This window comes from Apium graveolens, chromosome 6 (assembly GCF_009905375.1).
Source record: "Apium graveolens cultivar Ventura chromosome 6, ASM990537v1, whole genome shotgun sequence".
Lineage (NCBI taxonomy): Eukaryota > Viridiplantae > Streptophyta > Magnoliopsida > Apiales > Apiaceae > Apium > Apium graveolens.
This window is the reverse complement of record NC_133652.1, coordinates 262,418,275-262,436,043: the sequence shown is the minus strand read 5'-3', so window position 1 is coordinate 262,436,043 and position 17,769 is coordinate 262,418,275. Positions and strand designations below refer to the sequence as shown.

General features: G+C 35.0%; 1 protein-coding gene across 1 annotated transcript; it reads left to right on the top strand.

Annotated features, from left to right (window-relative positions):
- Window positions 1–8,537: 8,537 nt before the first annotated feature.
- On the top strand, window positions 8,538–17,594 carry LOC141667254 (uncharacterized). The gene is made up of 3 exons (XM_074473667.1): window positions 8,538–8,725; window positions 8,821–8,886; window positions 17,358–17,594. The coding sequence occupies exons 1-3, from the start codon at window positions 8,678–8,680 to the stop codon at window positions 17,391–17,393; spliced, it is 150 nt and encodes a 49-aa protein (XP_074329768.1). The 5' UTR covers window positions 8,538–8,677; the 3' UTR covers window positions 17,394–17,594.
- The last annotated feature ends 175 nt before the right edge of the window (window positions 17,595–17,769 follow it).

Genomic DNA, 17,769 nt, shown 5'->3' with positions numbered 1-17,769 from the left:
GGACCCACCCCTTATCGATCTAGGGGTTAACGTGTAAGACATATTGGAAGGCATCTAAACAACTTAATATAAATTTTAGGGTTTTGTTAATATTAAAATGATCATGATCCCATCATAAAGAGATTCCCGATTTTTTCTTGAATAAAATATTTTTAATCAATATTCGTTAATGGTTTGATTTCCAGATAGTGAGGGAGTCACAACAGTCTCGCTTAAAGCCCACAACCTTACAAATTCAATGAACCCACTTTTGACAAAATCGCCCTATATCATAATTAAAGAAAATTCATATTTTATTCTGTGTTTCTGAACTACGAGAATTTCATGACCGTTTGTTAAATTTTAAAATCTTGAATCGTTACAGATTTTATCTTATTTAGCAGGTATGGCATGGGTGATGTATCTAATACATACATACATACATTGCTAATCTAATTAAGCGTGCATCAATATAAATACTTTACACATTCATTCATCACATAGTATATGTAAAGTGCATTAAAATAAACATGGTAGGTTATGACCTCATCCTATGTGATCTTCATCAAGCTCATGATAAAGATCATGGTCAATGTAAGGAGGTTAAGTAAATAAATACAACTAACTATTACATCATATGTCTTCTTCCTTTATTTGCTTCCTTGTATAACTTCCTTAGATCACCTTCAATGGACTTCTTCTTTAAGTCTTCTCGTCTTCAAGTATATTACATATTTGAAATTTAAAAGACTAATCTAATGAACTTACAAGAAGAACTCGAGTTACATTCGAGATTTAATATTACAAGATCAAAACGACATGCAAGTCGTATTTAAAAACCAAAACCACAATTAAAAAACCATTAATCTAAGGTCTAAAGGCCATAACCATCCACCACGCTCAAATAACATATAATAATATATTTTATCATATATTTATTAATATTAATCTAATTAATCATATCAAGTGGAACATATACAAAACACTATTTTACGGATCAAAACAGAACCTTTCTGCTTGATTCTTCATCTCTATATCATCGTGTATCATATACATACAGTATGTTCCAGTCCCCTACACAATTAATCATAACAACAGTCATCTCATATCATCAACACATGCATGATATCTTCATATCTATCATGGAAAATCATCAACATACATAATATCATCATATTTATCATGGCTGATCATCGACACATAGATAATATCATAATATCTATCATGGCAGATTATCAACACATGCATAATATACAAATCACATATATATAGTCATGAAAGATTGTATACATGATATTATCATCAAAATCAGTAAACACACAAAAGAATTAAAACCTTTCGCGAGTGGATCTGATGCTATTGTTAGGTTCCGGGGCATAAAAATACAGCAGAAATAAACATTAAAACTGTAAAAACTGAATAAAACCAAAACCCACCGCAGGATCCATGCGAAAACAATGTTTAATTCGTTGATGAGATGTTTACCTTACGAAGTTTTACGATTATGATTGTCTAATGGAGGTCCCTACTTAAAACGATCACCACGTATCCCGCCGAGCGATCTACGTCGTATATGTATTCACACGAAAACTTGAGCGGGGGAGGTGTGTACTAGCACCGAAAATCTGAGCTCGTTCTTCTTCTTCTTCTTCTTCTTCTTCTTCTTCTCTCTCTCTCTAGCATCTAGGGTTTTCTATTTTTAAATCTAATAAAAACTTAGTCGCCTAATTCAGCCCTAAAAGAGATATATATGAGAGACAAAAACGAGTTATAACCCTAATCCAACATTGAAGTTATATTAAATCTAAAATTCCAATTTATTGTCTAATTAAGTCTCACTTAATCATCCAACAACTGAATTTCTAATTTAATAATAATAAATTCAAATTTCATTTAATCTATTAATTAAGACCAACTTAATTAATAATAAATAATTTGAAATTTATATTTAATTCAAATTCGAATTTAAATTAAATATTTCTCCAAGCTTTCTTTGTGCGACCCTATAGGTTATTATTACGTTGTCAATAATTTAAATATCCATATTAAAATTATAAACAATGAGTGGCACCTAGTAATACATCATTGCTATCCAAGTAATAATAATTAAATCGGTGATCGATTAAACCTTTCGTGAATAATTTACAATATAATGTAACCCCTTTAACCATATATTATAGATTAAACTCGAGACATGTTATGTGTCATTCTCTTCATGATTTAATCCAGATTTCCTTGATCACTGAGTAGACTATCATTTCAAATCAACATTTGAGCGTGACGCCACTCATTTCATAGTCTAGCTCACAAAAGAAGCCAATAATATTACTCCAAAATTGGAGGGTTAAATCCTTTCGAGATCATTCATATTATACATAAGATTCACAATATACCTAAAGTCCACTTTTATCATTACCCGATCAAAGGCAACTTTTAATGTAATCAAAGTATAATAATTATCGTATAGAATTGCAATGCTTTCAAGTCTAAGGACCATTACTTCAATCTCTCTCTCTCTCTCTCTCTCTCTCTCTCTATATATATATATATATATATATATATACCGTATATGTGTTCGCACAAAAACTTGAGCGGAATTGCAATGCTTTCAAAGTCTAAGGACCATTACATCATTCTCTATCTCTCTCTTTCTCTCTCTCTCTCTCTCTCTCTCTCTATACCGTATACCGTATATGTGTTCGCACGAAAACTTGAGCGGAATTGCAATGCTTTCAAGTCTAAGGACCATTACATCATTCTCTCTCTCTCTCTCTCTCTCTCTCTCTACCGTATATGTATTCGCACGAAAACTTGAGCGGAGGAGGCGTGTACTAGCACCGAAAATCTGAGCTCGTTCTTCTTCTTCTCTCCCTCTCTCTCTCTCTCCCCCACTCTCTCTCTAACATCTAGGGTTTTCTATTTTTAAATCTAATAAAAACTTAGTCGCCTAATTCAGCCCTAAAAGAGATATGAGAGACAAAAATGAGTTCGAACCCTAATCCAACATTGGAGTTGTATTAAATCTAAAATTCTAATTAAGTCTCACTTAATCATCCAACAACTGAATTTCTAATTTAATAATAATAAATTTGAATTTCATTTAATCTATTAATTAAGTCCAACTTAATTAATAATAAATAATTTGAAATTTATATTTAATTCAAATCCGAATTTAAATTAAATATTTCTTCAAGCTTTCTTTGTGCAACCCTATAGGTTATTATTACGTTGGCGATAATTTAAATATCCATATTAAAATTATATACAGTGAGTGACATCTAGTAATACATCATTGTTGCCCAAGTAATAATAATTAAATCGGTGATCGATTAAACTTTTTGTGAATAATGTACAATATAATATAACCCCTTTAACCATATATTATAGATTAAATTCGAGGCATGTTATGTGTCATCCTCTTCATGATTTAATCCAGGTTTCCTTGATCAATGAGTAGACTATCATTTCAAATTAACATTTGAGCGTGACGCCACTCATTTCATAGTCTAACTCACACAAGAGGCCTATAATATCACTCCAAATTGGATGGTAAAATCCTTTCTAGATCATTCGTATTTTACATACGATTCACAATATACCTGAAGTCCACTTTTATCATTACCCGGTCAAAGACAACTTTTAATGTAATCAAAGTATAATAATCATCGTATAGAATTACAATGCTTTCAAGTCTAAAGACCATTACATCATTATCACTGTGAAAATTACTTATGACACAACAGACCTGTAGAATCTCATATTGGGTCTATCCAACACCATGTATATTTACATCTGCCTTTGTTTTCAACTTTAGTATCACTATATTTATGATCAATGAGATGTGATTACCAGTTTACGAATACACTAGTCTTAATGCATTATTATTGTCCCATAATAATAACTCGACTATGGATATTTAGGAATCTCGATACTATTCTCATAATCTCATTTCTAAGTCACGTACTTAGAGATATATAATTTATATCATATTCTAAGGACATTTATTAATCTAATATTTATACCGCAGTAAATTAAGATATAATAAATTACGAAAGAATAACCAATAGAACATAAACATTAATAATCCAAATGTCATAAATAAAATATAATAGTGTTGTCTCTAGGGGCACAAATACTAACAACTTTGTCTTCAAGTTCAGACAAGTCGATAATTTATTTTGTCCTCTTACTAGGCTTGATATCCTGCCACTTTATAGACTCTTCCAAGATTTCCCAACATCTATCCATGCTAGTGAAATACTTTCCGGTGTCATCATAATATGGTTGTTTTGCTATTTCATAATACAAATTGGCAAAAAAAAAGTTGTCAAAAATATTTTAGTACATGTTCAAGATAAATATGATAATAAAATTACCTCATTTTGATATGTCATACCACTGTAATGCTCATCTTGAACACTTATTTAGCACCCACAAAATTATTGCAACACCTCTGAATAATATGCCAACGAGCTTTGATACTTACTTCGGTGCGGTTACTGTCATCAATTTTTGCTTTGTACTCTTACTGAATTCGGAGCAAAAACTGGGTTCTTGGCTGAGAGTTACCAATGATTGGGTCTTCAGTGACGCATAAATAAGCTCTACATATAGCTTCATCTTGTTCTTGAGTGAAAGATTTGCCCCTAATTGTTGATATTGTTGCCATTTCTTGAGTAGAGTAGGTTTGTTGAATTAAAGATGCAAAAGGCTTTGAAGTTGTTGATTTAAATTTTTAGTTCAGGGTGAGATATACTTGTTGAATTTAACGAAGCAGTTGAATCATATTTAATATGTCAAGCTATCATAAAATTTACATTTATTAATATAGGTGAGATCAAAATGTATTTTAACATTTTTTGATAAATGAATATAGTTCATTTTCCCTCCATATTGTAGTTGGAAGGATGATGTGGAAATGATATCAATTGCTATACTTGATCCTATATATATTACCAACTATCCATTTATGCATTTATAGGTCCTAGTATAGTTATGCATTGGAGTTGATTTTTTTTTAGTTTTGTCCTATATTATAGCTATAGGAATAAGTATAGTTATGCATGGGACTTGCTCTAACACGTAGCTCATTGAAAGTGAAAATATTATGACAGATGAGAGGAACTCGATCCCTATGGAGTATCAAAAATTACTTAGTAAGACTCCGTTAAAATTAATGTTAAAAAATTATTTTGTCATTGTGAAAAAATGCTGATAAATTAGGTGTTATTTCAAAAATTAGATAATTATTTGATAATATTTTTAACATGTGCATGTTTTGATATATAATATAAAAATAAGTTTTTTAATGAGGTCTGATATTAAAATTATGTGTATACTTCCTAGAAAGCCGATCGATTATTGTAGCGATTGTCAAACGCATAGGTACCTAAATTGATATAGTATATATTATCTTAATGACACCATGATAGCTTTAATACCCAAAATTGAAAAAATACGATAGAATTTTAGATCCATCATTCATTGTAATGTTAATATAAGATTATTATGAAATATATGTTAAATAGACTAAAAGCACATTGGTGGATATAATTTTTAATGTGTTAAAAGGTTTTTATTCCTAAAAGAATAATCCTTGATAATGTATCATATTGAAAGCATTCATTGTATGACTGATGACAAAGTTAAAAAACTTTTGTAATGACTTTAAAACTTTACGGCAAAAATATATAGTAAAGTTGAGATAAATAATTTTATTCGTAAGTTATGTCATTCATGGCTTCTTACTTTATCAATCATAAGTCGAATACTAGTAAGTTTTATTTCGAAATATAATGGAGATCACGAGAAATATATCTTTGATGCTAGATTTTATCTGAAAGTGAAGAGTAGACTTAGAAGGAAACCGACTTTTAGAAGATGGTGAAAGAAATTCGAAGTTCTAAAAATTAAAATGTGATGGAACTCTTAGCCAAAGTAAATGAGTCAATGTATACTTTAATAATTTTGTTATTTTATACTAACATTTAAGAAATATAAGAAATAAAATGTTGTATGGTGAGGGGACACCTCCTCTGACAAATTTGTTGAATTAGTGTTGTCATTTTTGTTAATGATATTAGAGGAGATAAAAAGTTTGAAGTTGTTTAAGTTAATAAAGTAGTTCGAAAGTGGATTTCTCCATGAGTAGGAACTTTCAAAATTAATATAGATGATTATGTTAAAATCGATGATGTTTGATGTAATATCGCTGATATTTAAGAGATTGGAAGCGTCATATAATTTTTAGTAAATTTTAAGTTCATCACACAAAATTTAAGATAATTTGTTTTTGAATTATTTGTTAATGAAAATAGTAAATTTGGCAAAGGAGTTGAAAATGACTGAGCCAAATATGGAATCAGATTGTCTAAGAGTTATAAATTTTTTAATCAAAGATTAGCTAGGTTGTTTTAATGTGGAGGGACTAGTTGCATGTATTGACGGAAAAATTTGGTAACAACAATTTTGGGGTTCGACGCCAGAATCAAGATTCAAGATATATGACAGTGATTCTTAGTCGGAGAATTGACAGTAGTGTGATGGGTGTGTTAGTTTGTTCTTGAGATTACCTAGAGTTAATGGTGACTACTTCGGAGCTATTAACTTATAATATATCAAAATGTGCCTATGTATCCCTGTTTATAAAGAATCAAGCTAACGTAATATTTGGGGAACAAGAAACTTACGTGTGCCAGGTTTTCCATTCAGAGGCAGATTAGGATAATCTACTAAAAAGCATTCGACTAATTTTAGAAATGTTAGCCAATGAGGCGTAGACTGGAAGGCCCAAGGCTCGATTATGACTTCGAACTTCACGGATGAGGCATCTCTCTGAATAAGGATAACTCTCCGCTAGCATCTATTTTCCTATATCATAGTCACAGGTATAACCATGAATTATCTCAAATGTAAACACATTCTTATCCTCCGAATGAGAAGTACCCATCAATTAGTAGGAATGTGATCCCAAATTTTTGGGTTCAAATTGCAGAATTACTCAAAAAAATTCCAAAAACGACACCCGTTGGTAATAGAAACAAAGCTCCCAAAATACACTGAGACTACAGGACGAGAACATTATTCTAGACATATTTTCTGAAGGTCTCTAATTACAAACATCCTCCTTCTTCGATTCAATTAAAAAAATCAATAAATATTTACAAAAATTATGTTAGTAAAATTTTATAGTCAGTTTCCTAAAAACATCTCCAATAAATTATTCAAAAAAACTCTCAAACCAAAATATAAAAAGTATGTCAAACAATCAAGCTCTTAAATTATTTTCCTCAAATATTTTTCTAAATTCAAGAAGCAACCAACCGAGAAATCTTATGAACCATATACCGAGGGCACGCTCCCATGTTCAGAGAAAACAAGGTGCGGCCTCTTATTAGGTGACAACAAATTCCTAATTTCACATCTTTTCCCAAGTTCATTTGACCCGGAGACATTTATTACCCAAATTTGACCATAATAACGTGCATTTAATATTTAGTTCCTAAAGGATTTTGTGGGATTTAAATATCATTGTCTTTTTAAATACGTCTTTTACAAAATTTATTTAAATATTTTTTTTTCTCTCTAAAATCAGAGTTCGCGTATAAATCCTCTACGCTTAGAGCATCCCCAATCATCACTACCTGTTAGCTAAAAAGTCTAGGTAGCACAATTATATATACATATTAGCTAAAAAATATAGTACTCCAACCATGATACCTGTTAGCAAAAAATTTAGATATCTTGTATCTCATCTTCTATATCTGTTGATCCTGTAACCATTAGCTAAAACATGCACGTTAGATTTGTGTCAACTTTCTACCTTATTTTAACCTCACTTTGCACATTAGTACACACTTATATTCATATTATATTTATATTTAATATATATATATATGTTAAAATTTTTATTTTATATTTAATATTTTAATTTTATGTTATATTAAGTGTCAAAATTTGATTTTCTTATTAACCAATTTTATTAATTATTTTAATAAACATTGCATATTTATAAAAATATTACTAAATCTAATCTAATATAATAAAATAAAATATAAATATAAATATAAAATTTTATTATACATATAAGTATATGTTTTTTAACATATATAAGTGTCTTATTATAATTATATAATTATATATTCAATATTTTTATTAAATAAATATTTTATTTTTACTTGTATTTATTTAAATATTTAAATTTATTTCAACATATGAAATTATATATATAAAATGATTTGCAAATACATATAGCATACTATTTTTGAATATAGCTAAATAATATAGCTAATACCACGGAACAAATGAACTCACAGACTCAACAAAATTTTTGATGATGATGATTTAGCAAAATTTTTGATAATGATGATTTAACAAAAATTTTTGATGATGATGATTTAGCTGACCATTTTAGCTATTATGGTTATGATTGGAGATGCTTTATAAGAAAATATATGATTCTAATTTTGAATAAATGGGCTAAAGTGAACTGGGCTTATCTCGCAACTTGGGCTCCATCCATGATTTCCTGGGCAAAGATCAGATGACTACTAGATGAAAGCTGATAGGACAGATTAATTATTAAATCCACAAAAATAATACAAAGTCTTTAGAGGCATACACAATTTGTTGTATTTAGGGCTACAGATCTTTCGAAATCAAAGAGGATTTATAAAACACCTCTACTCTGATCTGATCAATGGCGCCGCCACCAGGACCTTATTCAGGAACCAGCACACTCGCTCTGGTATTTTTCTTTTTAATTATTTTTCAAGATTATGAGTTTAAAACCAATCAGCTGTTATTGTGTTTAGATTTATGTTCATGTGTATGTATCATTAGGTGGCTCGTGTATCAGCCTTTTCATTTGGAATTGTTTATGGAAGCATGAAGCTCAAGTATCTCAAGGTATTTAATTTGTAGGCTCTTATATAGGGTCTGACTTTATATTTGATTATATCATCAGTGATTTTGGGGTTTCAATAAAAGTTGAAATAGTTTTGAGTTTAAAATTTTAGTTTTTTACATATGCCGTTTGTAGAGGGGTTACATTGGTTGTCGTAAGAGCTTTTTCCTTGTGTTACTAATGAATGATCCTTTGTGTAATGTTCTTAGTTGATAATTATGCGGTTAATAGACATAACAGATTGTATTGAGTACCATGATTTGTTTTTTGTAAATGTCATTTTTCCCTTTCTTTGTTTTTCGTTATTATTATATCATTGTTAACTGGTTTTAGTAGATAGGCTAGGGCCAGGGGACATGAATTGAGTTAATAGCACTTAATGTTTTAGGGCCATAATTCGAATTAAGTATCTTGAGTCGAGTTTTCTTTTATCGAGTTTTGAGTTTTTTTATTGAGTGGAGTCCGGTTGAGCTTATAAATTGTGGTAGAACTCACCTCATGTATAAGCCGAACAAAGTTGAGATCAAGCCTGTTAACGATATTTTAAGTCCGAGTCGAGCTCGAACTACTCAAATATTAATTATATTGATTAACACATTACAAAGTTTAACCAAATACTATGCTATGGATTCACTACAATCTACTAGACAGAGATATAAATAAGGAAGAAATTGTACTGAATAATATAATACTGGTTAGAAGATAGATTTACTACAATTCGAGATGTAGCCTCTCCCACCGTTAACTCCCACAATAATCAACATGTCTATAATTGTAAACCCTACTAACTTTTATCCTCCCCCTTTCTCCTAACAAAAGACTATTTTACCCTTCTTTAAAAATAATAAGTCTTCAGTCCATTTGGGCTTCAATAGCGTGGGCTTTCTTACTCTTGGGCCTTCTCACATATGTGAACAGTATAGGTGGATGGCTTGGGTTTATAGCATTACCCGCGGCCCAAATAGCCACCTTGTCCTCAAGGTGAAAAGAAGAGAATCTATTGTCCAACTTTGCAAACTGCTCCCAGGTAGCTTCATACTCCGGTAACCCCTCCCATTGAATTAGCACTTCCACAACCGCATATGGAGTTGATGTGTTTTTTTGCACCCCTAGTACCTTCTCAGGAGTGCCTTCCCAGACCTGTGGCACTTATATTAGGAGGTAGAATTAATGTAGCATTGGATTGACCCACTGCTTTCTTTAATTGAGAAACATGGAATACTGGGTGAATTCTCGAAGTGGTTGGGAGCTGGAGTTTATATGCCACCTTGCCTACACGCTGGATCACATCGAATGGACCATAATAACGAGGTGCCAGCTTGGCGCAAGCTCGCGTGGCTACTGATTGCTGCCTGTACGGTTGCAGTTTGAGGTACACGGGGTCTCCTACCTGGAACTCCAATTCTCGACGAGACTTGTCCTCTTGGTTTTTCATACGCTCGGCTGCTAGTCTTAGTACTTTTCAGAATTTCTTATCCTTGTTGAGGCCGTAATCCGTAATAACTGTGCCTTCAACTCATCAATATTAGCATCCCGTTTCCGTAACTGATCTTCAATGGCAGATAGCCCTGTGCTGCCAGAAATGAATTTGATTAATGGTAGGGGATCTCTACCATACAAGGCTTTAAAGGGCGTGAAACCCGTAGACACATGGTACGAAGTATTATACCAATACTTCGCCTAAGATAACCAACTTGCCCAAGTTCTTGGTTTGCCATTAATAAAGCTCCTCAGATAGTTTTCCACACATTTGTTAATCACCTCTGTTTGGCCGTCGGTTTGTGGGTGGTATGCGGTACTGTGATGCAACATTGTGCCCTGTTTCCTGAAAATTTCTTTCCAAAAGAGACTTAGAAACACCTTATCACGATCTGATACAATCGTGGTGGGAAACCTATGGAGGCGTACCACTTCCAGAATAAAAATCGAGGCCACTCGTTGAGCGGTGAATGGGTGTTTCAGTCAAGGGCAGAAAGTGTGCATACTTCGTGAGACGGTCGACTACAACCATTACTGAATCCCAACCTTGCGATTTTGGTAGCCCCTCGATGAAATCCATCAACAACCCATCCCAAACAGTTGACGGTATTGGTAATGGGTTAAGGAGACCCGCTGGTTTGAGTGTAAATGACTTGATCTGTTGGCACACAGCACATGCCTGCACATATTGGGCCACTGCCTTCCTCATGCAAGACGCTGATATGTCTTGAATTCCCCTGAATGCCCCCCTATGGGCGTGTCATGATACGTGTGCAATAATTTGGCAATGAGAGAATACCTTGACGGTAATACAATTCTTCCATTAAACCTTAAAATCCCATGCTCCAAGGTGTATCCCTTGGCCACCACCTGCCCTGTTTCTAAATCTGCCTTAATTTTTTTTAATAAAGGGATCTTCTTTAATAATTGCTTGTACCTCCTCCCAAAGTGTTCCACAGTGCTGATCAGAGCCCTAAGTTCCCCAACAGGACCAGACTGCCGAGAGAGGGCATCTGCCACACGATTCGAGGCCCCAAACTTGTAATGAATTTCAAAATCAAAGCCCATTAATTTGCTGACCCACTTCTGGTACTCTGGGCCTACTTCTCGTTGTTCCATCAAAAATTTCAAGCTTTGTTGGTCGGTTCTCACAATGAAATGCTGCCCGAGCAGGCAATGTTTCCATTTGAGTATGGCGAGCACAATCGCCATTAATTCCTTCTCGTAAATGGATTTAAGTCGGGCACTTGTCCCTAGAACCTTGCTGTAATATGTAATAAGGTGTCCTTCCTGAAGTAAAACAACTCCTAACCCAAACCCAGAGGCGTCGGTTTCCACAATAAAAGCCTTGTTGAAGTTGGGCATGGCCATAATAGGAGCTTGTGACAAAGATCGTTTCAATAGCTCGAATGAAGTTGTAGCATTTTTAGTCCACACAAACTGATCCCTTTTCATCTGGTCCGTTAAAGGACAAGCTATTGTTGCATACTCGGCTATAAATTTACGGTAGTAACCCGTTAACCCTAAAAAAGAACGCAACTGTTTCAAATTTTTTGGTTGTGGCCACTGCAGCATCGCCTCTATTTTGCTTCCATCAACTGTAACCCCCTGATCTGAAATCACGTGTCCCAAATATGCTAACTGAGTCTGCCCAAACTCACACTTATCCTTGTTGGCATACAACTGGTGTTCTTTTAATGTTTGTAACACCTTGGCCAAATGTTCACTGGTGTTGTGCTGCATCAGGACTATAAACCAGAATATCGTAAAAAAAACGAGGACAAAACGGCGGAGGTAAGGCTTGAAGACAGTATTCATAAGGGCCTGAAAGGTAGCAGGCGCGTTCTTTAACCCGAAGAGCATTACTAAGAATTCGTAAGGCCCCTCATGTGTTCGGAAAGCCGTTTTCGATACATCATCTGCCTTTACTCGAATCTGATGGTAACCGGACTTGAGGTCTAATTTAGAAAAAAATTAGCTCCATGAAGCTCATCTAATAGCTCATCAATCACCGGTATTGGAAACTTGTCAGCCACGAGTTTTTAAATAGAATTGAGGCTCTAGCGACTGTTACCTTGTTCAAAGCGCGATAATCCTTGCAAAACCTCCAAGATCCATTCTTCTTCTTCACTAAAATCACTGGACTGGAGAATGGGCTAATAGATGGTTGGATAATTCCTGCGTGTAACATGTCTCGCACCAAGGCCTCTATTTCGTTATTTCGTTCTTTTGAGCCTGAAAGTATCAATAAGGCCTCACGCTCACTGGGTCTGTTCTTCCTTGAGAGTGATACCATGCTCATGTCTCCTCGAAAGTGGCAATTCCGGAGGCATCTCAAAAACACTCATAATTCTGCAGAGAAAGACAGGGACTTCGTGTTTGTCTTTCTCTTCAGCTCCTGGCTGTTTATTAGCAGACATCTCGTTGAACTCGACTAGAAATCCTTGTCCTTTCTTTAAGGTTTTGAGCATGGCTTTGAGAGATATCAACGAACACGCCAAGCTTGGATCTCCTTGATCTGTCACTTGTTCTCCACCCACCATAAATTTCAATGTTTGGGTCTTCCAATTTGTGATTACCGTACTTAATTACCCTAACCAAGCTACACCCAAGATCACGTCGGAATTACCCAAAGCCAGCGGCAGAAAATCCTCCACTACGGTTATAGTAGGCAAGTGCACCATTACCCCCTTGCATTCGCCTTCTCCACCTCCATTTCCCCATTTCCTAACGACACACCAAATTTCCTTTGTGTTAATCACCGGTAACCCTAGTTTATAACCGCATTGGTGGATATAAAATTGTGGGTTGCCCCAGGATCCACCATTACCACAACATTCTTGCCCAGAACCTCGCCTCGCAACTTTAGAGTTTTTGGATTAGTGATTCCCACAACCGAATTTAAGGAAATTTCAGGTTGGATCTCTTCATTTTCACTCGGTGATACAACCAGACACTCCTCCCCTAACTCATCATTCCCCTCTTGCTCAATCTCCCCAACCTCACCCTGCATTAAGATGACGCTCACCTCCCGTTTCTTACAACGATGACCTGCCGACTATTTTCCTCGCACCTGAAGCATTCCCCTTTTTTCAGATTCGCCTGTAATTCCTTCTCAGTTAATCTCCGAAACTCCCCCATCGGTTTGGCTACTGGTAAATTACTCATACTCCTTCCAGACGGGGTAGAGGTGAAGAGGACGACTGGGAATAAATTGATACTGATTGACTACTTGAACTGGGGAGCCGGAGAAAAGAACGAGTGAATCTAGTTTCGAGAGAAAGGAAAGGGACAAGGGCGGTCTGATAGAGCTAGTTTTGGGGCTTTCGACATTACTTTTTACGAATGGCATAATTGTCTTATTTTTTCCTCAAGTCTTTGGCAGCTAGGGTAAGCAATGAACGTCTTTCAGAACTATACTTTGCTCTAACTCGGGAATTAAATAACAACTGGAATAAGCTAGCTAGTCATTCCTATCCCTGCTTAAGATTTAGATAAAGTTGAATATCGTACCTGATTTGAATGAATTCGTGCTCACACCACTTGCTTTACGGTTCCCATGACATCTCAGCTTCTCTTCTACTTTTACGGCCAATTCAATAGCATGGTCCAAATTAATCGTACCTAACACCCGCACTTCTGTTATAATCTCATCCTTTAAACCGTTGATAAATTGGGCCAGTGCAATCTCTTTCGGAACTCCTGTTAGAGGGGCCATCAACTCAGTGAAACGCCTTCTATATTCCACTACATTTGTTTGCTTTGCTGTTGGTGGTGGAGCCACTGTTCTTGTAAGCTACCCATGGATGAAGGTCGAAACTGCCGCAGCAACCTGGACTTCAGCTCTGTCCAATTCCGGATAGGACGACGCCTATTTTCCCATTGAAACCATAGTAACACATCCCCATGCAATGATGATACCACAGCCGCTTCCAAAGATTCCTCTTCCCCCAATCGGTAGAAATGAAAGTAACGCTCTGCTCTCAAAATCCAGCCATCTGGGTTCATTCCATCGAACACCAGTAAATTAGTTTTTTCACCTTCCTATTTCCTCCCATCGGGTCCCCAAACCGTCCCGACCCAAACCCGAATCCACCACCATGGCTTGACCCGGTCCCTAACCCGAGACCCAGCCCGAACCCAAAACCCTCCTTTCGACCCGCTCCGCTCCCTTCAATACCTTCCCTGACCCATTTAATTGAGTCGCATCATTCACTTTTATAGACAACAACGTCGATCTCATCTCTTCTTGGAATTGCTCCTGTTCTTCCTTAGATCTCTTGATTCTCATCTCAACCCGCTGCATAGCCTGGTCCAACGTGACCGATAGATGCTCTATGAGGGAACTTTGTAAGCTTCTAGTTGCATTATTAACGGCCGTGGCTACACCGATGGTTGTCCGTAGCTCTTCGATCCCTTTTTCAAGTTGCTCAATACGAGCTGGATTAGATGGCGGCGCACCCATTTCTCCTGCATTTTCAAGTACTGAATAATATAATACTGGTTACAAGATAGATTTACTACAATTCGAGATGTAGCCTCTCCCACCGTTAACACCCACAATAATCAACATGTCTATAATTGTAAACCGTACTTCCTTTTATCCTCCCCCCTTTCTCCAAACAAAAGATTTTTTTACCCTTCTTTAAAAATAATAAGTCTTCGGTCCATTTGGGCTTCAATAGCGTAGGCTTTCTTACTCTTGGGCCTTCTCACATATGTGAACAGTATAGATGTCTGGCTTGGGTTTATAGCATACTATCAAGTCCAGTCCATTATATTTTATAAATTATGTCATGAGCTAGAGCAGAGTCGAGGTCAGTCCGTGTTTAAGTCAACTTCCATCCAAACGAGTCAAACTCTTGAAAAACTCGAATTAACTGGAATTAGAGCTTGAAATTGAACTCAAACCAAGTCGAGCCTGTTTTATTGAGTTCTAGTCGTGGAATCACAGCCCTGAATACTTGAATGCCCACTACATTGTTGTATTGTGTACTTGGTCCTTCTTGATTGAAACTCTGGTTTAGCTGAGGTATTTAATGTTTTTTTTTTCTATTTCCAAAGCTCCACAGATTGAGAATTTAAATAGCATGTGTTCTTTTATTTGATATGCAGCCTCTGCAATTAACACTGTGTAGCAATTTCATCATGTATATTGTGACTATTAAACAGGCAAATTTCAGTCTGACACACATGATTTTCAAATTTGTATATATAGTATTAATCTCAGGCAACGTTATGAAAAGCATGATTTTTGTTGAGGCTTGTATGTACAACAAGATTCATGCATTAAAAATTAGCAATTCTGCTTGATTTTTTAAATGGGCAAAACAGTACACAATAATAATTAGTGCAAAATAAAGTAATTATCCTTAATGAGGAAAACAGCCAAAAACAGATCCCTCATCACATGTCTTACTCTCCTCCTAAATCTAGAACCTTCATCACTTCCACTTCACTTTCTCTCCTCCTAGTTTCTTTTTAACTCTTCCACGTGAAGATGGTTAAGAGGATGAGAGTGATAATACCAGGGCCCGAGATCCACCTAATTGACATTGTTGAAGTTGGGTGACATCAATTTATTTGCGTATTGATTTGTCTATTACTATGTTTATGGTCTACTCCTCATACTATACTATTATATTATGTTTATGGTCTACTCCTCTTACTATACTATTATATTGTTAAGTACTTCAACAACATTATTGAGAAATTATGGTAATTCTGTAATTAAAATGTCTAAAAATTAAAGTTGGAGCTTAATTAGATCCATGAGTTGTGGTATGAAATTAGATCTTACCCTTTTTGCGAGTTTGTGTCTGTGCATATAATCACTATGATGCTCGGACTCTTCAGAAAACCTTGCCGTACCCGTTATGACACTGACACCGACACCGACACTTGGATCCGGATCCAAATGACATTTGGAAAATTGACACTTCATCTCAGACATTTGATAGCCTATCTCTAATATTTTATTATATGAACCCTTTAGCTTTTGACATTGTACCTATTATAAATTTATATCTATAATAAATATTATTTTACCCTTGTTTTTCAAAAGTTAATATATTATTTTATATAAAATGATAAGTACTTGTGTATAAAAATTACCACAATATATCAAATATACTAATTTACGTGTCCAAATACAAGTTTCGGATCCTTATAGAATGTGTCCCCGGGTCTTTGATTTTGAAGTACAAAGAATCGGACACTCTGATTCGTGTGTTTGTGTCCGATTCTTCTAAAAGTGTCTGAGCATCATAGTATAATCATGCTTCATGAGTTGTGGTATGAAATTAGGTCTTACCCTTTTTGCGAGTTTGTGCCTTTCCCCATTAGCAATAGTGAAATTAGGAGTATGTGATTACCACAAAAGTCGAACTTCTATCCTGGAATAGTGGAGTACCTAGGTTACATGTTAGGTTGACTATTCTAGGGAAAAATCTAAACTTGATTCACCACATAGTTTTCTGTTGTACGCAACTCTAAACAACCATCTTCAATTGATATCTATCCAAAGCCTGTCACTTGTAAAGGGCCTGCCATGATGCTTCTAACTTTCCAAGTTAAACATAATGGAATTTTTTGATCTCCCTTTTCCAGGTGTACTTAAAAATTAGAAAGATTCCTTATTCTCGCCTTCTCGGCATAACTTACTCCTGCCAAAGACCTTTCACTTTCAGACTTTCAAAATAGGTGATATATTTACATTTCCTCTGTATTTATTATGTCAATGTGAAAGTGATAAACAAGGTTTGCCGAACAATCCCCTTTCTTTTTGGTATAATCTTGTGTACCTGTATTTCGGCTGAATTTGATGAAGTGTTTATATGTTTCCTAAAAACATTATTTCACTAATTAAACTTGCCTATCTTACTGCAATACTAACTGATATCTTGTCATTTTTTGATGGATGCGCTGATGCTTTTATTGACCTGTTTTTTGAAACTAATGCTTTTATTTACTGGTTTAAAAAAAAATCAACCAGGCCAAAGCCAAGTCTGCAGCCAAGGCACATCATTGATACGCAAAATGAGGCTGTCTTTTTTGGAGTCTGAATATCTGAAGAGAGAAATAACTCACAATGACAAAACTGTATCGATTTTCTTTAAACATTCTTTGCAGCAACTCTCTTTAGTCTTGTATCAATGTTCACCATTGAAAACTTCTGACATGATTTCCATTTCTTAATCGACGTTGTCTGTGTGGTTCAGATTCTCCAGAATTTTCTGTGCAGATATAATTGACGGGTACACTAGTAATAATTGTGTCCTAATGGCAGAAAAAAATAGAGTATTAATTGATGCAACATCTTTGTATATAAATTCATCAACATGGCCCTTGTTTCCTTGTCTGTCCGAAGTTGTGCATGCTTCTTGTTGGGTCAAAAGGTTCAGGGA